Source organism: Xenopus laevis, chromosome 9_10S (genome assembly GCF_017654675.1).
Source record: "Xenopus laevis strain J_2021 chromosome 9_10S, Xenopus_laevis_v10.1, whole genome shotgun sequence".
Taxonomy (NCBI): Eukaryota; Metazoa; Chordata; class Amphibia; order Anura; family Pipidae; genus Xenopus; species Xenopus laevis.
In genome coordinates, this window is record NC_054388.1 from 107,873,127 (window position 1) to 107,893,994 (window position 20,868).

Below are 20,868 nucleotides of genomic sequence, written 5' to 3' on the forward strand. Positions count from 1 at the left end.
GCAGGTGGCGCTGTTGGAACTAAATTCATTCATATTAACAGTACATGTATCCCTTAATATCTTGGAATAAAAACAAAATAAATAATGAATGTGCAATGCAAAATGTCTTAGAATAGCCCCCTCATCAATTTTATATTCATTTATTTTAAAGCAGGGGTCCTCAACCTTTTTTACCCATGAGCCACATTCAAATGTAAAAAGAATTGGGGAGCAACACAAGCATGAAAAAAGTCCTTTGCGGTGCCAAATAAGGGCTGTGATTGGCCATTTGGTAGCCCCTATATGGACTGCCAGCCCACAGACTCTACTTGGCAGTATACTTAGTTTTTATGCAATTAAAACTTGCTTCCAAGACCGGAATTCAAAAATAATCACCGGCTTTGAGGCCACTGAGAGCAAGATCCATGGGGTTGGTGAGCAACATGTTACTCACGAGCTACTGGTTGAGGATCACTGTTTTAAAGGTTTACTTATCCTTTAACTGTCTAAAGTCAGCAAAACCCCTGTTCTTTGGGGAGAACTCCCTTCCTCCCCTATGTGAGAGCTCACCACGCTCCACCAAGCTATGGACAACCACCACTGAATTCTGATTTCACTCTCCCTTTTATCTCCATGGTGACTGACGCTGCGGTTACTGGCTGGCATCAGTTACCATGGCAACTGCAGCCAAGACCGACAGTAGCAGTCTGCTTAGTATCTTTAAATAGTGCTTATCTAATATACAGTAAGACTCATATCTTGGGTTATTTAAGGCAATGGCTATGACAGTTCAGTAATTGGCCAGGTTGATTATGGATGAGAATAAGCCACGTATTTCTAGTTGTTTGTTATAAGGAACGCCAATGATATACAAGTCTCATCCAGTCTGCTATGGGTGTTACTATATCCCACCATAGCGTCAGTTTATTTACTTGAAGACCTTCTTTTCTATAGTTTACCTTTGTATTTGTCTTAAGGATCTATTATTTTATTTACCCTTTGTTACTGGCTTATCTGGCAGTTTCAGCTTTACAAAGAACTTCATTGTTGCCTGGGCTCTAATGGAAGGTCACACCGCTTATGCTGATCCCCAGTGTCCTCCAGAGATCCATTTGCTGGAAGCTCAGCCAGAAAGCAAGACAGCACTGCTGCTTATTGTTAATAAGGAAGGAAACACAACCTCAAGAAAGAAATGTCAAATGCAAAAAAAGAATCAGTTTTCCCATCTACTTTACTAACCATTTCACATCATTTTCAGACAACGTTACAAGATGATATTAAAAAAAAACATGATTGGATATATTTGTCAGTCTATAATCTGAAAAATCTAGAAAAAAAACCCCAATACAAATAGTCAGAATGGCTTTATGGGTGAAGCATTTGACTCTCCAGGCACCAGTACAGAAGTAGGACAGGCCACCTTTTTCAACTGGACTTAAGTCGTGGGACTGTTAAGACGTGGGCTGTTGCACCTTGGGGGGGCAAGGCAAGTAGCTGTTTAGCTGCTGTCTGTTTCCTCTAACTCTGCCATGTCAGTCTCTGAGTCTGCCCCAATGGTGCCTCGGAAGAGCAGGTGGAGAGCATTACTGCTCGCTGGGGTTTTGTTGGGGTCCGTCTGGACTTGCTCTGGCTTCAGGGATGCAAAAGGGAAAGGCCCAAAAGACAAAACCTGGGTTTCCAACTCTGCCAGGATCTGCAGGGAATACTTCATCTCATGCTCACTGTTGACGAAGAGAAAATGCACAGATAAGTGTTTGATGGCAGTGCCCAGTCACTTCACTTTTCTGGTCTGCTGTAAATACGCCACCACTTATAAACCCCAAAGCTCACCCTTATTGGCCTTCAGGTTGCACCCCAAGACAATGTTACAGATATATAGAAACATTGGGGTTATAGTCACCCTGCTATAGTTGCAGGGGTACCCAGGGTACAAATAAACACTCACCCCAAATCTCCCCCTAACTGACCTTCAGACTGGGCCCCCTTAGCTCATAACAAGGTTACAGATATATAGAAACATTGGGGTAACAGTCACCCTGTTATAGTTCCAGGGGTACCCAGGGTACAAATAAACACTCACCCCAAATCTCCCCCTAACTGACCTTCAGACTGGGCCCCCTTAGCTCATAACAAGGTTACAGATATATAGAAACATTGGGGTAACAGTCATCCTGCTATAGTTCCAGGGGTACCAAGGGCTCAAATACGCACTCACCCCAAATCTCCCCCTAACTGGCCTTCAGACTGGGCTCCCTTAGCTCATAACAAGGTTACAGATATAAAGAAACATTGGGGTAACAGTCATCCTGCTATAGTTCCAGGGGTACCCAGGGTACAAATAAACACTCACCCCAAATCTCCCCCTAACTGACCTTCAGGCTGGGCCCATTAGCTCATAACAAGGTTACAGATATATAGAAACATTGGGGTAACAGTCACCCTGCTATAGTTCCAGGGTACAAATAAGCACTCACCCCAAATCTCCACCTAACTGAACTTCAGATTGGGCCCCCTTAGCTTATAGCAAGGTTACAGATATATAGAAACATTGGGGAAACAGTCACCCTGCTATAGTTCCAGGGTACAATTAAGCACTCACCCCAAATCTCCCCCTAACTGACCTTTAACACAGTTGCAAATATATAGATAATAGTAGTAATAGTCACACTTCCAAAAACATTGAAGCAAACTGACATTATACCCAATTTTCAACACTCTAAACCAGGGGGCCCCCAACATTTTTTTCACCACATTCAATTGAAAAAAGAGTTGGGGAGCAATATAAGCATGAAAAAGGGGGTGCAGATTAAGAGCTGTGATTGGCTATTTGGTAGCCCCTTTGTTGACTGGCAGACTACAGGAGACTCTATTTGGCAGTACACTTGTTTTTTATACAACCAAAACTTGCCTCCAAGCCTGGAATTCAATATTGTAATTGTTTAATTGTACCCCCTGCTCCCCTAGTTCTAGTGAACAGCAATAAAGGAACAGCAGCCTGTAGAGCAAATACCTGTACATAGTAAACAAGGAAGGGATGTTGTAGTCCCGCAGCAGCAACAGAGTGGGAAGCCAACCTTCTGCCAGGCCCTGAGACGCATGGAACCCTGGGGAGGATAAATAGGGAGATTGGAAAGAGACATTAACATTTCCTAATAGACAAGTAGTGATAAAAAAAAAGTGCCAACTTTTCAAGGAGAACTAAACCCTAAAAAATGAATGTGGCTAAAAATGTCATATTTTATATAGTGAACTTATTGCACGAGGCTAAAGTTTCAGCTTGTCAATAGCAGCAATGATCCAGGACTTCAAACTTGTCACAGGGGGTCACCATCTTGGAAAGTGTCTGTGACACTCACATGCTCAGTGGGCTCTGATTGGCTGTTGAGAAGCTAAGCTTAGGGCTCGTCACTAATTATCCAGCAGAAAATGAGCTTCCCTGGCTGTAATATAAGCTGATGCTACAGGTTTGCTGATTATTAAATTCTGATGCTAATTGCACTGGTTTCTGTGCTGCCATGTAGTAATTATCTGTATTAATTACTATTCAACCTTATATTGTGACATTTCTATTCTATGTGTACTGTATATTGTGAGTGGGTCCCTAAGCTCAGTAAGTGACAGCAGCACAGAGCATGTGAATCAGTGAATCAGCAGAAAAGAAGATGGGGAGCTACTGGGGCATCTTTGGAGACACATCTTTACTGCTAAAGGGCTGTGGTTGCCTTGGGCTGGTACAGAAGCACAAAACAACATTTCTAGCTACTTCTTTAGTTAGGCTTTAGTTCTCCTTTAACAGCTTTTTTTTTAAAATATAAATAATTAAAATGTCCTAATTAGCACATTTTTATTTCCTTTAGACCAATCATAGCATTCCCTTTAATGGCAATATTAGTTTGAAAAATCTCCTTTTTCTGGGCATTGCTAAGCGACACTGAGGTAGTGAAGGGGTTAATCAGGCACCATATGGAGTGATAGGAGTGTGACATTCCGCAGGCCTGGGGGCATTTCATATATAGCGCTGAAAATAGCCTGAAAATCTGTGGGGGATTAATAAGAGGGACAAACTGACATTAGAGTGACAGCCCTTCAGCTTGTTATAGTGACAGCAGCTCGGACATCACAAGTGACTGGGACTTGTCTGTCTGTGTCTGTCACTCACCCCCCTGTAGGTCTCATTGGACTAAGTGCTGGGTCTCAGCCTCTCCATAATGTGTTATTCCCCTTCAGCCTAATGACTACGTGCTTTTTATTTCCTATGGATAGAAGCACCGGCCTGAAGTAATAGGCTAACGAATTTAGTCACTAGGAGGCTGGACATTTTCTATCAGACAGAAACTCATTGTCAGTTTGATATAAATAAAGCCTTTGGCTTTGGAAACGTTTATTACTAGTGATGAGCAAATGTGTCCCGTTTCAGCTAAAAATTCGCAAGTTTCCCACGAAATTCAAGAAGTTCCCGTGAAATTCGCCAAACAGTGAAAGATTCGCTAAATGAGATGTTCGCGAAACCCGAATTTCGATGTCCACGTCAATTCTGATACTTACGTCAATTTTGACGCCAGCAATAAAGTCAATGGGCGTGTGAATAATGTTGATGCGCGACAGTTTTGACGCAAACTACTTTTTTTTCAAAATCCTTTAATGCCGGTCAAATTTTCGCAGCAGTTTAGAGAATTTATTCGAACCGCGAAATTTTGCCACGAATTGGTGCCTGAATTTTTTCACCCATCCAATAGCATGTGCCACAGATAATCCCATATTGAAACTGCCATTTCCAGTAATAAATGCCATCCTGTTGGCTCTCATACAGCACAGCGCTCACACAAAAATCAAGGGAACCCATCCAGGCAATAATCCACAGCAACCAATCAGAGATTTTCTTTTATTACTCTATATGTGACAGACTGATAAAAGCTAACTGGTGATTGGTTGCTATGGATTACTGCACTGAGATGATTCCCCCTCCCCCCCATATAGGTATTCATGCTCAGTAATACAGGTATGGGATCCGTTATCCAGAAACCCATTATCCAAATTATGGAAAGGCTGTCTTCCATAGATTCCATTTTATTTGAGTAATCCAAATTTTTTAAAAATTATTTCCCTTTTCTGTGTAAAATAAAACAGTCGCTTGTACTTGATCCCAACTAAGATATAATTAATCCTTATCGGAAGCAAAAGCAGCCTATTGGGTTTATTTAATATTTACATGATTTTTAAGTAGACAAAGAGAATGAAGATCTAAATTAAAAAAAAGATCCATTATCCGGATAACCCCGGTCCTGAGCATTCTGTATAACAGGTCCCATACCTGTACTATATGGTTGGCTCATTGCCCTGCGCAGGACAAGACCGAGGTGGGTGCGGTGAAGTTCTTTGTAGAAGAGACTGGAGACTCCGTTTCCCTGTAGTGCCCCTTACAAAATGGCAACGTTTTTGTATTTTCTGTGTCCTTTCATAAAAGTTAAATGGCAGTTTTGTACAAGGAAAAAGTGTCACATACCCCCCCCCCCATGGAGTCTATAACAGTAGCTGTCTGACGCTTGGCTCAGTCAGGGGCCATTTCACTGTTATTTACAGTATGAAAAGCTTGTTTTGTTCAAGGACAACAAGTTCCCCTGCAGGATTGTATCAGTGAAATGGGATCAGCGGCAGCACCTGCCATTGTGTCCCTCCCTAAAGACCTTTGATGCCGCTGACTCTTATACAACATCAAATGGCAATAAACGGAATGTATGTAAAAATTCTGTATGTGCCATGTGACCTACTGCATTGTAAATCCTATACGTGTCTGTGTCACACTGTATTAGGAAGGTCAGACGAATGACCTTGTTGCCCTATTGCAGGGATCCCCAACCCTTTGAGCAACATTCAGCTGTTAAATGAGTTGGGGAGCAACGCTAGCATGAAAAAAGTTTTTGGGGTGCCGCATAAGGGCTGTGATTGGCCATTTGGTATCCTCTATGTGGACTGTCAACCTACTTGAGGCTCTGTTTGGCAGAATATGGGGTTTTTATCAGTGGCTTAACTATCAGGGGAGCAGGGGGTGCGATTGGGCCAGGGCCCGCACCCCCTCAGGGCCCCCTGGCAGCTCGCACGCCACTGAGTTCTTCGGCCCTTTACGGGCGTACGGAGGGGGACGGGGCCTGGCTGCACAACCTGCGCCAGGGCCCGACCCCCTCTAGTTACGTTACTGGTTTTTATGCAACAACAACTTGCCTCTAAGTCAGTAATTCAAAAATAAGCTCTTGGTTTGAGGCCACTGGGAGCAACATCCAAGGGGTTGGAGAGCAACATGTTACTCACGAGCTACTGGTTGGGGATCACTGCCCTATTGCATTCAGGGGTGACTCTACTCAGTCATCTAAGAGATGAAAACTGTTCAATATCACAGATAAACAGCTTTAGGATGTTGGAAATCTCAATAGGTTTTTGCCACCCCTGGTAAAGTGCCATGTGAGGCAAGATTGTTACCAGAAATAGCACTGTTGATAATAGCAATGGGATAATAGTCTTCTGAAGGGAGTGTGACTGTGGGATAGCAGGTATAGTAGGGAGAGATGGTGTCTATAGTAACAGTGGGATAATAGTCTCTGGGAAGGGAGTGTGACTGTGGGATAGCAGGTATAGTAGGGAGAGATGGTGTCTATAGTAACAGTGGGATAATAGTCTCTGGGAAGGGAGTGTGACTGTGGGATAGCAGGTATAGTAGGGAGAGATGGTGCCTATAGTAACAGTGGATAATAGTCTCTGGGAAGGGAGTGTGACTGTGGGATAGCAGGTATAGTAGGGAGAGGTGGTGTCTATAGTAACAGTGGGATAATAGTCTCTGGGAAGGGAGTGTGACTGTGGGATAGCAGGTATAGTAGGGAGAGATGGTGTCTATAGTAACAGTGGGATAATAGTCTCTGGGAAGGGAGTGTGACTGTGGGATAGCAGGTATAGTAGGGAGAGATGGTGCCTATAGTAACAGTGGGATAATAGTCTCTGGGAAAGGAGTGTGACTGTGGGATAGCAGGTATAGTAGGGAGAGATGGTGTCTATAGTAACAGTGGATAATAGTCTCTGGGAAGGGAGTGTGACTGTGGGATAGCAGATATAGTAGGGAGAGATGGTGCCTATAGTAACAGTGGATAATAGTCTCTGGGAAGGGAGTGTGACTGTGGGATAGCAGGTATAGTAGGGAGAGATGGTGCCTATAGTAACAGTGGGATAATAGTCTCTGGGAAGGGAGTGTGACTGTGGGATAGCAGGTATAGTAGGGAGAGATGGTGCCTATAGTAACAGTGGATAATAGTATCTGGGAAGGGAGTGTGGCTGTGGGATAGCAGATATAGTAGGGAGAGGTGGTGCCTATAGTAACAGTGGGATAATAGTCTCTGGGAAGGGAGTGTGACTGTGGGATAGCAGGTATAGTAGGGAGAGGTGGTGCCTATAGTAACAGTGGGATAATAGTCTCTGGGAAGGGAGTGTGACTGTGGGATAGCAGGTATAGTAGGGAGAGATGGTGCCTATAGTAACAGTGGATAATAGTCTCTGGGAAGGGAGTGTGACTGTGGGATAGCAGGTATAGTAGGGAGAGATGGTGTCTATAGTAACAGTGGATAATAGTCTCTGGGAAGGGAGTGTGACTGTGGGATATCAGGTATAGTAGGGAGAGATGGTGCCTATAGTAACAGTGGATAATAGTCTCTGGGAAGGGAGTGTGACTGTGGGATAGCAGGTATAGTAGGGAGAGATGGTGCCTATAGTAACAGTGGATAATAGTCTCTGGGAAGGGAGTGTGACTGTGGGATAGCAGGTATAGTAGGGAGAGATGGTGCCTATAGTAACAGTGGATTATAGTCTCTGGGAAGGGAGTGTGACTGTGGGATAGCAGGTATAGTAGGGAGAGATGGTGCCTATAGTAACAGTGGATAATAGTCTCTGGGAAGGGAGTGTGACTGTGGGATAGCAGGTATAGTAGGGAGAGATGGTGCCTATAGTAACAGTGGATAATAGTCTCTGGGAAGGGAGTGTGAGTGTGGGATAGCAGGTATAGTAGGGAGAGATGGTGTCTATAGTAACAGTGGATAATAGTCTCTGGGAAGGGAGTGTGACTGTGGGATAGCAGGTATAGTAGGGAGAGATGGTGCCTATAGTAACAGTGGATAATAGTCTCTGGGAAGGGAGTGTGACTGTGGGATAGCAGGTATAGTAGGGAGAGATGGTGCCTATAGTAACAGTGGATAATAGTCTCTGGGAAGGGAGTGTGGCTGTGGGATAGCAGGTATAGTAGGGAGAGATGGTGCCTATAGTAACAGTGGATAATAGTCTCTGGGAAGGGAGTGTGACTGTGGGGTAGCAGGTATAGTAATAGTAATAACCTCTGAATATGGAATATGGATTAGGGATAGCATTTGAAGTATAGATAGATGAAGCTCTAATTTATATTGTACCATCCCTCTAAAAATGTGTTTTGCTCAGGCCTTTTCTCACTCTTTGACATCGTAAGAAATGTCGGCTGTACTTGATGGAAAATGGTACTGAAAGCCAGTGCTAAGGATTTAGAGCTTAGACTAGCTAAGCACAGACTATGTGCTATGTAGAAATCCCCACCTGCACAGATCTAAGCCTCATATTATTCTGTACCAAATCCCTGCTGAATCTGTTTGAGGACGTCACCACAAGTAATGCATTGGTGTCAAGTGTGCAATGTATGTAATCCCAGTCCTGAGCTTAAGCTACTGGTCTTGGCAAGATCCTGCAGCAGGGTCAGCCTTGGATCCACAGGCATCAAGAGAGATTCACAGCTAAAGCTCTACACATGCTGTAAATACACAAATTTCTTCCAGCTCCCCATAAAGTCATAAGCACCTATATGGAGCTAGACCAGTGCTTAAGAGCTAACATAGCACCTGTTTTGCTGCTCTTCTAAGAAACCATTTGAAATATTAACTCCACCAGTTCTAGAGTCTAAATATAAGACCATATCATGTGTCTGGCTATCTCATTTGCCTGGAAAAATAAGTACACAATATAGTTACTGACACCGAGCACTGCGAATCGAACGACTCCCTGGGGGCTGGTACACCTAGGGGGGCTTAGAGCATTGTCACCGACCCTGATACTATGTTTGGTCATATTTGGCCTCCTTGACCAAATGTAGGAACTGGACAAGACCACAAACATCTGATGCAAAACTGAGGATAAACTTCTGCTGCACTGTTTATATTCCCTAAAATGAGTTTAAGAAGTTAGATCAAAGTACCTGGATGAAAGCCCACTACGAGATCAGGTCTTGCCGCTTGTTGGTTCTCAATCAGTGTTTCCCAGAAGACATGGTACAGTCCCTTGTATCCACTCACATAAACTCTTCCCCTTGGCCCATAAGACACTAGGGGAGGTCTCATAACAGGGCCGTCCACTACTTCAGGTCCCACCATTACCACCTCTATGCCTTGGTTTCCAGGAAACATTTTGGCTAGTTCATCATAGTCGGTAACTCTGCTGTTCAGGGTCTCAATAGAAGAAGCCCCAATCACATGAACCGTTATTGGTTTAGTATAAGGGTCCACATTGAAGGCATTAATGGCAAAACCGATGGTCATGGGTCTAGTGAAGAAATCAGTTGTCAGACGCTTAATCGATTCTCTGAGTTCATCATCTTCTGGTTTTGGCTTTCCAGCATTTGCCCACAGGATCCCCATATATCGACTTGCCATTATACTGTCCACTTTCTCCTCCAGGCTCTCTTGCATAGAGAACCAGTCTTCCCAGGTCTTCACCTCAGAACAAGACTTGGTCCATGGTTTTGTTGGAAATGGAATGTCTCCTATAAACCAAGAACATAATTCTGGTGTCATACTGTCCACTAACCATGGCCATAAGGATAAACCAAATTAACCCAGCTACCCCATTACCCATCAAACCGTATTAATGACACTTTTGAGGTCTTGCAATAAGTGCCAGGATTTAGCCAAACCTGAATTCCTATTTTGCAAGACAAAGAACAATACTCCAAGACCATCTTGGGATGTGTTGCTATATGGTAAAGAAGCAAGTTGTCCCATCATCATTACCTGTAAATACCAACCATTCTACCAGTCTGTCAATTGCTGCCAGCTTTAGTTTTCTGCAAAATTTCTTATGGGATGGCCAGTTCTCTCTCTGGCATTCCGAGCCACAGTAATATACATTTTGACACCTGTAGGAAAACAGATATGTAGATTAGATGGGCACAAGCAAAATAAAGGGAATCAGCTTAGATAACGGTACTTCAAATTATAACGGTTCAGGGGAATGCTATGAAGACCATAAACAAGGTCAATACGAACAAAACCCTTTGTTACCTTTTGCACCGTCTCATACTTCGAGGGTCTGGCAAGAGTGATGGAAGTTTCTTGCATTGAGCACAAAATTTGAAAGTGTCCTCCATCTTTTGAAACATATCATAATAGGTTCGGATACCAAAATTAGTGGTTAAGCTTTTACCATCCACTGCAGACCTAAAGAAGAGGAAGGGGAAGAGGAAATAAATAGGGGGAAATGGAAATGAGATAAAAGTGGTATAATGTGACTAAAAAGTTGAGCGTAGTAACCCCTTGTCTGTTCATCCTTAGGTTATGAACTTAGGTTATAGAATTCTCTGAAGACATTGTACTTTTTGCAGTATGATGTAGCAGTCATCTTAGATAAATAACTAGTAATAAGTCAACTGCTGTATCTCAATCCAGTTGATATGACTTATTAATATAGATAAACTATGAAAGAGAATTTTCACAGACAGATAAATAACTAGGTTTATGCAGGGCCATATAATTTACATTTCTTCTCCTGAGTAATACATTTGATAGTGTTCAGTAGAGGAGCTTGTATTAACCTAGGATTATCTAAGGTGACCACCAACAGAGAATATAATGGGCATATAGTTACTTCCAGTAACCTTCAAATTAGAAAGAGTTTGGACTGCTGTCCCCTAGATTTCTAGATGTAAGCGGACCATCTTGGAAAGGTGTGATCTTGTAGGCAAAAGAGGAGATGAAATTCGAGGGCCTAGCCAGGACCACAGGGAAAAGGAGTCTTAAAGACAACTGAAGAACCAAACAAAGGATAGAGGAGAAAAAATAGTAGATGAGATAAAAGACATAAGAGATAGTCTACCTGTAATCTTCAAAGCTCTTCATATTGAGCTTCTCCAGAATGACGTTAGACAGGCCGGGCACATTACTGTCGATAGACATGAAACCAAGAGAGTCTGTGTAATAGCTACTGGTTGCAGCAGACACCGTTGGTGGCTTTTGCTCGGGGTGGCTGCTCTTCATGGTTTTTTTCTTCGGGGACATGGTAACGAGATGATTACAGCTATAAGAAGAAAGAAAGGCATAACACCAGTTAGACATGTGAATCTGTAAATTATATTTGTAACAAAGGGCTTAGAGCAAGAATGTTCAATCTGCATCTCTCAAGCTTTCTAAACTGCAACTATACTGCTGGTAGATGCTAAAATGCTAAATTATGAACATGGTCAACCAACACAGATCCCTACTTAAACAGCCATTAATGCAATAATTTATATATAACTGATACAAGGATGAAGATCTCATCTTCAACCTTAGGAATAAAAGACATGCTAGATCTCACTGGAGATCATTTCCATCCAGGAGGTTGGCAATGAACCTGCTTTCACATCTGGTCTCTTAAATACCAAGGACTCAGATAACAACATTTCTATCATTCTTTCAAGGCCACGGTAGGATGTCAACAGCAGATGAAGTCTCTAGTCTGGAGAAGGAAGAAGGAGGTCATATATTGAGTTACACCAACAGACTTTTTAGGGTGCTTTTTCACTACTTTTTACTACTTTGCTCTCCAGTGAACCTTTCATGATTATATGAAGCATTTCAAAGGACACCTTTTGACAGACTTTTTTTTCTCCACCTGTCAAACCTTGCTGGTGATAATGTTAAGATGAGAGGAGTCCTTTGTAGGATCATTGATGATAAGATAGGTAGAATGAAACATTTGCTAGCAGATTAAGAGGTGAGAACAATGGTGACAAAGCTCCTTGTACCCAAATTGCACCCAATTAATACCTACACTATATTCTGTGGCCAACACATATAACATTATACAAGTATATAATGATGCACAGTGGCTTGACCCCAAGAACTAAAGAACAGAGGAGGTGTGAGAAGACAACTTATAAAGCCTAACATATTGTGCAAAATGGTGCTTAGTACAGGGGAACGCCTATACCCCTAGTATCTCTCTGTAAAGGCTACAAGAAAAAAAGAATGAATCTTTACATAAGCCTCTACCCTGGTGTCTTGTTAGGGCACAATAACACAATACCAGGTCTATGGCAGGTGGACTTGTTGGCACAACTGAAAGTAAAAGCTGAGCTAGAAACACAGTAATGATCTATTCAGCACTTTAAATATCTATTGGAATCATACCATGGGAACATATGAAATGTAGGTGTAGTGCCTTTTAAGACTGATGGCCGCAAGCCAGGAAGAGGGCTACACTGCCAAAATGTTTATTCCTAAGTAGAGATAATGCCATGGAAGATAGTGTTACCCACAAGTAATAAAGAGCTTGGGGGAAGAGTGCAATTGAAATAGCTGGGCTGTAGGAACTGCTGAAAGTCTATTTAGATATCACAATCCACGTGAGACAGGCTGCACTGTGTTAATTGCTCAGAGAACTATTCTTAGATTGAAATTGTTTGTGTAGCACTTACAGATATGGTTTGTCTACTGCTCATGCCGTAGTGCACGGGGGGGGGATATTTCTGAATATTGACAGGATTCATGTATTCTTCTAGGTTCCAGTATTCCTCCCAATCAGTATTCTAATCAGTTAGAAGTCAAAAAGCAGAGACAGGGCAAATACAAGATGTCACACATACTTTTTATACAGTCCAGAAATGGAGCTTTAATCCCCTACAGAGGGGCAGAAGGCAATGCCTCTCCCTAATTATGAGGAAACACCAGAGGTGCAGTCTTGATCCAAGAGGATATAAAGTGTTCTAATCTGGAAGCATAAATATGTAGCATTGCATGCAATTTATTTTACAGTAAATATACTTTTATCAGACACAACAAACACAATGGCTTTTCCCCTGTCATTAACAGTATGGAGGAAAGAGCTGTGGAAACATATGGGAGTCTGTCTGGCCTATAATTAGATGCTTCCCACAACTTTCAGGAATGCCCAGCCCTTAATAGACTAATGAGGTGACAAGCAAACCCTTAACCCCAGTGTTTAGTGAGTGACAGCAGATTGAGGTTTGGAGATAGTCTGGCCTTTATTATACCAGTCTCTTAGCCCTTTCAGCCCTTCCATCTAACCCTGACATACCCCAGCCATTCCTCTCAACACATGAATCATATTATATATTATACACACCCTCACCAGTCACTTGCCTCCCATATCCACATACATGTAAATCCTGCCCTATTCCTAGCTTACATTAGAAACTCATGTTATAGATATCCATAGTTCCCACCCCCTAATATACAGGCAGAATGGAACAGTTACTGAGGTGCACTACAATACATTATTATACATGGAATTGCCACTGTATTTATCTGCCATGTGTTCTGGTGTATTATACATGGAATTGGCACTGTATTTATCTGCCATGTGTTCTGGGGTATTATACATGGAATTGGCACTGTATTTATCTGACATGTGTTCTGGGGTATTATACATGGAATTGGCACTGTATTTATCTGCCATGTGTTCTGGTGTATTATACATGGAATTTGGCACTGTATTTATCTGCCATGTGTTCTGGTGTATTATACATGGAATTGGCACTGTATTTATCTGCCATGTGTTCTGGGGTATTATACATGGAATTTGGCACTGTATTTATCTGCCATGTGTTCTGGTGTATTATACATGGAATTGGCACTGTATTTATCTGCCATGTGTTCTGGGGTATTATACATGGAATTGACACTGTATTTATCTGCCATGTGTTCTGGTGTATTATACATGGAATTGTCACTGTATTTATCTGTCATGTGTTCTGGGGTATTATACATGGAATTGACACTGTATTTATCTTAAATGTGTTCTGGGGTATTATACATGGAATTGGCACTGTATTTATCTGCCATGTGTTCTGGGGTATTATACGTTGAATTGGCACTGTATTTATCTGCCATGTGTTCTGGTGTATTATACATGGAATTGCCACTGTATTTATCTGCCATGTGTTCTGGTGTATTATACATGGAATTGCCACTGTATTTATCTGCCATGTGTTCTGGGGTATTATACATGGAATTGGCACTGTATTTATGTGCCATGTGTTCTGGGGTATTATACATGGAATTGACACTGTATTTATCTGCCATGTGTTCTTGGGTATTATACATGGAATTGGCACTGTATTTATCTGGCATGTGTTCTGGGGTATTATACATGGAATTGATACTGTATTTATCTGCCATGTGTTCTGGGGTATTATACATGGAATTGGCACTGTATTTATCTGACATGTGTTCTGGGGTATTATACATGGAATTGGCACTGTATTTTATCTGCCATGTGTTCTGGTGTATTAATACATGGAATTTGGCACTGTAATTTATCTGCCATGTGTTCTGGTGTATTATACATGGAATTGGCACTGTATTTATCTGCCATGTGTTCTGGGGTATTATACATGGAATTTGGCACTGTATTTATCTGCCATGTGTTCTGGTGTATTATACATGGAATTGGCACTGTATTTATCTGCCATGTGTTCTGGGGTATTATACATGGAATTGACACTGTATTTATCTGCCATGTGTTCTGGTGTATTATACATGGAATTGTCACTGTATTTATCTGTCATGTGTTCTGGGGTATTATACATGGAATTGACACTGTATTTATCTGCCATGTGTTCTGGGGTATTATACGTTGAATTGGCACTGTATTTATCTGCCATGTGTTCTGGTGTATTATACATGGAATTGCCACTGTATTTATCTGCCATGTGTTCTGGTGTATTATACATGGAATTGCCACTGTATTTATCTGCCATGTGTTCTGGGGTATTATACATGGAATTGGCACTGTATTTATGTGCCATGTGTTCTGGGGTATTATACATGGAATTGACACTGTATTTATCTGCCATGTGTTCTTGGGTATTATACATGGAATTGGCACTGTATTTATCTGGCATGTGTTCTGGGGTATTATACATGGAATTGGCACTGTATTTATCTGCCATGTGTTCTGGGGTATTATACATGGAATTGGCACTGTATTTATCTGCCATGTGTTCTGGGGTATTAGAGTAAGGTCACACTGAGCGTTTTGGGGAGATTTAGTCGCCTGACGACTGATCGCCTTGTCTTTGCAGCGACCAATCTCCCCAAACGCCTTCCCTCACTCTTGCTCTGGCTAAAATGAAAAATCCTCACGAGGAAACTTCGGCGACTTTGGAAAACGAATTGCCGCATGTGCTTAGCACCGGCGATTTTTCATTTTAGCCAGCGTAAGAGTGAGGGAAGTCATTCGAGGAGATTGGTCGCCGCAAAGACGAGGCGATTAGTCGCCAGGCAACTAAATCTCCCCGAAATACCCAGTGTGACCTGAATTGGCACTGTATTTTTCTGCAATGTGTTCGGGGGTATTATACATGGAATTGGCACTGTATTTATCTGCCATGTGTTCTGGGGTATTATACATGGAATTGGTACTGTATTTATCTTCCATGTGTTCTGGGGTATTATACATGGAATTGGCACTGTATTTATCTGCCATGTGTTCTGGGGGTATTATACATCGGGAATTGGCACTGTATATTTATCTGAATGTGTTCTGGGTATATACATGGAAAGTGACACCTGTATTTATCTGCCATGTGTTTCTGGTGTATTATTACATGAATGGTTACTGTATTTATCTGCCATGTGTTCTGGGGTATTATACATGGAATTGGCACTGTATTTATTTGCCATGTTTGTTCTGGGGATTATACATGAACTTGGCACAACATGTATTTATCTGACATCGTTTCCCTGCACGGTCATTATACAAATGAGAATTGCACTGTATCTTATTGCCATGTGTTATCTGGGTATCACATAATCACATGGAATTGCACTATATTTCATCTTGCCATGTATTCATGGGGTATCAAGCATGGAAATGGCACGGTTTTATCCTGGCCTGATGTCGTTCTGGCTATTATAACATGGAATTTCACACAGGTACTGACTATTTATCTGCCATGTGTTACTGCCATGGTACTAATCAATATACATGCGAATTGGCACTGATATTTACTCTGGTGTTCCTACCTGGTGTATTTATACATGGAATTGGCACTGTATTTATCTGGGCATGTGTTCTGGGGTATTATACATGGAATGGCACTGTATTATTTCTTGCCATTGTGTTTCTGGGGTATCATACATGGAATTGGCACTGTATTTATCGCATGTGTTTCGGGTATTATATAATGGAATTTGACACTTGATTATTATCTGCCATGTGTTCTGGGGTAGTAACATGGAATTGGCACTGTATGTATCTTGCCATATTGTCTGGAGTATCTATACATGGAATTGGGTACTTGTATTTATCCTGCCATTGTGTTCTGGGTATTATACATGGAATTGGCACTGTATGTATCTGAACCCATAGTTCTGGGGGTATATACATGGAATGGCACTGTATTTATCCTGCCATGTGTGCTGGTTATATACATGGATTGGCACTTGTATTTATCTGTTACCATGTGTTCTGGTGGTATTATAATGGAATTGGCACTGTAAATTTATCCTGCCATGTGTTCTGGGTGTATTATACATGGAATTGTACTGTATTTTATCTGCCATGTGTTCATGGGGTATTATAAAACAATGGGGAATTTGGCACCTTTTTTTATGTATTTTTTTATTTCTGCATGAGTTCTGGTTGTATTATACATGGAATTGGACTGAAATTTATCTGCCATGAATTAAACATGGAATTGGCACTGGATTATGTGGCCATGTGTTCTGGGGTATATACATTGAATTGGGCACATGGTAGTTCTGGGGGTTCATGGAATTGGCACTGTATTTATCTGCCATGTGTTCTGGGTATTATACATGGAATTGGTACTGTATTTATCGCCATGTGTCCTCTGGACGGTATATATACACTGCAACTGGCCACTGATATCTTATCTGCATAGAGTGTTCTGATATGCAATCTACGATTGTATTTGATCTTACCATGTGTTCTGGCGTATATTACATGGAATTTGGTACTGTATTTAGTCAGCCATGATTCTGCATGTGGAATTGTCTGCTGTAATTATACATGGAATTGGCACTGTATCTAATCTGACATGTCGTTACTGCCATAGTGTCTCTGGCCACTGCTGTTCTGGTGAACTTGGCACTGATATTCTATCTGCCATGTGTTCTCGGTACTTATACATGAATTGAGACACTGTTATCTATCTATCGTGCTGGCCGGTATCTATACATGGAATTGGCACTGCTAATTTATCTGCCATAGTGCTCTGTGGTATTTATACATGGAATTGGCACTTGTATTTTATCTGACATGTGTTCTGGGTATTATACATGGAATTGGCACTGTATTTATCTGCCATGTGTTCTTGGGTATTATACACTGTTGACACTGTATTATATCTGCCATGTTTTGGGGGTATATACATGAATTGGCACTGTATGGCCATATTATACATGGAATTGGCACTGTATTTATCTGCCATGTGTTCTGGGGTATTATACATGGAATTGGCACTGTATTTATCTGCCATGTGTTCTGGGGTATTATACATGGAATTGGCACTGTATTTATCTGCCATGTGTTCTGGGGTATTATACATGAATTGACACTGTATTTATCTGCCATGTGTTCTGGGGTATTATACATGGAATTGGCACTGTAATTTATCTGCCATGTGGGTTCTGGGGTATTATACATGGAATTGGCACTGTATTTATCTGCCATGTGTTCTGGGGGGGGTATTTTATACCATTGGGGGGAATTGGCACTGTATTTATCTGCTGTGTGTTCTGGGGTATTATACATGGAATTGGCACTGTATTTATCTGCCATGTGTTCTGGGGTATTATACATGGAATTGTCACTATATTTATCTGCCATGTGTTCTGGGGTATTATACATGGAATTGGCACTGTATTTATCCTGCCATATGTTCTGGGAATTTTTCATGGAATTAGAGTTTTTTTTTAATCTGCCATGTGTATGTTGGGTATTATACATGGAATTGGCACTGTAATTATTACCCAGGTGTTTTGGGGGTATACTACACCAAAGTAGCATTGCAATAATGTATGCCTGCCTTATTTAGCCTCCCCAAAGACTAAAATCAACATCCACCTTCAGTATAGGATGCCTGACAAGTTTAGAATAACGGTGACTTTGTCGTTCAGCACCAAAAGACAAGGGTACTGGTATATTTTTAGGTTGCATATAAAGTCTGGAATGATAGGGGAATACTCCTATTTTACCCACATTCTCTTGAATGTTCTGCTCATTATTGACAAGACACAACTGTTTCACCAGAAAGGTTGGTTTCTTGACAAGTGTGATGAGATGGACTAATGGACAAGTGGCTAATTTCAACAGATCCAGTTAACAGAAAGCAACAGGAGGATACATGTTGACTTGCGCTAAGAAAGAAGATAACCCCAACTTATCTTTTAATGGAATAGACCAACGCTCATGGGAAGCTTAGAGGGTCAGCACCTGACACACACGTCAGCTGCTCTGAGATACATCTACTATTTGCCTAAAATAAAGTCTGCTGTTCCTTTACTTCATGTGCACCCAGACCCCATGTGTAATCTGGTGAGATTCTCTACTTGTATGGGTATGCACCAACGAATGTCTTTATTAGCTCTATATACATCTCAAACTTGTGTCAACTGAACCAGCAGCCTAGGAAACAAACGCAGCTCCCATTCCAACACCCATCTATGGCATCATTCAGTGCCACTGCGAAAGTGCTGATTGGACACTGATGCTTCCCAGAATATGTGAGCAAATAGCAACCAAATGACTCCTAATCACATACCACTGTACAAATATAGGATTTATTATGCATAATGCTTGGGACCTGGAGTATTCTGGATAACGGGTGTTTAAGGCTAGTAAAGATATTCCTGCTTCATAAAAACCCAATAAGGCAGCCTAGTTAACACTATTAACATCTGTTATTACAGGCAAGGGAACTGTTATCCAGAATGCACAGGACCTGAGGTTTTCCGGATAATGGATCTTTCTGTAGTTTGGATAGTCATACCTGAAGACTACCAGAAAATCATGTAAACATTAAATAAACTCAATATGCTGGTTCTGATTCTAATAAGGATTATAAAATAATACTGTTTTCTTATTACAGAGAAAAAGGAAATCATTTTTAATATTTCATCCCATTTGATTATAATGGAGTCTGTGGGAGACAGCCTTTCCAAAAGTCAGAGCTTTCTCGATAACAGATCCCATACTTATGTAGAATATATATATATATATATATATATATATATATATATATATATATATATATATATATATATATATATATAGTCCCCCAGTAACTAATGTTTAAGGATAGCACCCAGGCAGTTGATCTACATTTTTCCTGGAGTGCCGGTATCCCAATAGTATTATATATATATATAGTGATGGTATAGTGAACCTTGACAAAGGTCCCAATGGGGACCAAAACGTCACATCGGTTGTACATGCTTTTACCAAAAATCCTGGTGTTGCTGGTCTTTTTATGCATGTATATATATATATATATATATATATATATATATAGATATATATATATATATATATATATATATATATATATATTCCATTAGGGTACAATGACAAATTGCAATTACTTTTCTATTTATGCAAAAAAAAAAAAAAAAAAATGAAGACTTTAATTTGAAAATAATGATAGTAAATTAGCTGCATCCTGCAATAAATAAAACTGCTGAGAAGGCTGAAAATATTTGGAAAAAAAATGACTCAAATGATATTGAAATCAAACATATCTTTCATGTTTTGACTGCCCTGTATATATCTTCCTACCCAGATACACAACTACCTGACTTATTTAGATAAAGCCAATTACAATATTACAATTATTACAATAATTTAGAACCCTTTTAAAACTTATGGGATCCCCCCTCCAAAAAAAAAGAGTGAAACTTGTGTCAATTACCTCCAAGTCCTTTGTTCTTTTCTCCTCTTCCTCTTATAACCTGATGGATTCTGGTTTTGGATGTGAGCACCCGATCTCCCAGCCCTGCTCCACCCTAAGTAGACTGCTGGGAATGGATCCCGGGGCGGAACTTACAACTGACAAAATTTAACAACCTGCCTCTATTAATATCCATGAGAGCAGTCTCAGCAGGTTTAAGTATGTATATATATTATATTTTAGGTGGCAGATCATTTTGGCTACCGTTACCCAAACAGAATAACTACTGTATGGCACAGGTATGAGACCAATTATACAGAATACTTGGGACCTGGGGTTTTCCGGATAAGGGATCTTTCCTTTATTTAGACCTCTATGCCTTAAGTCTACTAGAAAATCATGTAAACATTAAATAAACCCAATAGGCTGGTTTTGCTTCCAATAAGGATTAATTATATCTTAGTTGGGATCAAGTACAAGCGACTGTTTTATTATTACACAGAAAAAGGAAATCATTTAAAAAAATGGGAATTATATGATTATAATCTAAGATATGGGAGACGGCCATTACATAATTCGGAACTTTCTGGATAACTGGTTTCCGAATAACGGATCCCATACCTGTATATACACTCCAGCCCATTATATCATTATCACCTTTTTCCTTTATTTACCCACGGTTATAGGGTTTATAGGGAATTTTGCAG

General features: G+C 40.8%; 1 protein-coding gene across 1 annotated transcript; it reads right to left on the reverse strand.

Moving 5' to 3' along the window:
• Positions 1–1,192: 1,192 nt before the first annotated feature.
• Positions 1,193–20,302, reverse strand: mss51.S (MSS51 mitochondrial translational activator S homeolog). Its single transcript, XM_018239351.2, has 7 exons — positions 20,183–20,302; positions 11,122–11,322; positions 10,311–10,466; positions 10,041–10,165; positions 9,230–9,793; positions 2,990–3,083; positions 1,193–1,700 (listed from the first exon to the last, which is right to left on the reverse strand). The coding sequence occupies exons 2-7, from the start codon at positions 11,301–11,303 to the stop codon at positions 1,478–1,480; spliced, it is 1,344 nt and encodes a 447-aa protein (XP_018094840.1). The 5' UTR covers positions 11,304–11,322; positions 20,183–20,302; the 3' UTR covers positions 1,193–1,477.
• Positions 20,303–20,868: the final 566 nt, after the last annotated feature.

Coding starts and splice junctions, on each gene's coding strand:
- mss51.S (XM_018239351.2), bottom strand. CDS start 11,303: ATGTCCCCGAAGAAAAAAACCATGAAGAGCAGCCACCCCGAGCAAAAG. Junction 10,166..10,310: donor AGTATGAGACGGTGCAAAAG/GTAACAAAGGGT, acceptor GTTTTCCTACAG/GTGTCAAAATGTATATTACT. Junction 9,794..10,040: donor AGAATGGTTGGTATTTACAG/GTAATGATGATG, acceptor CTTGGTTTATAG/GAGACATTCCATTTCCAACA.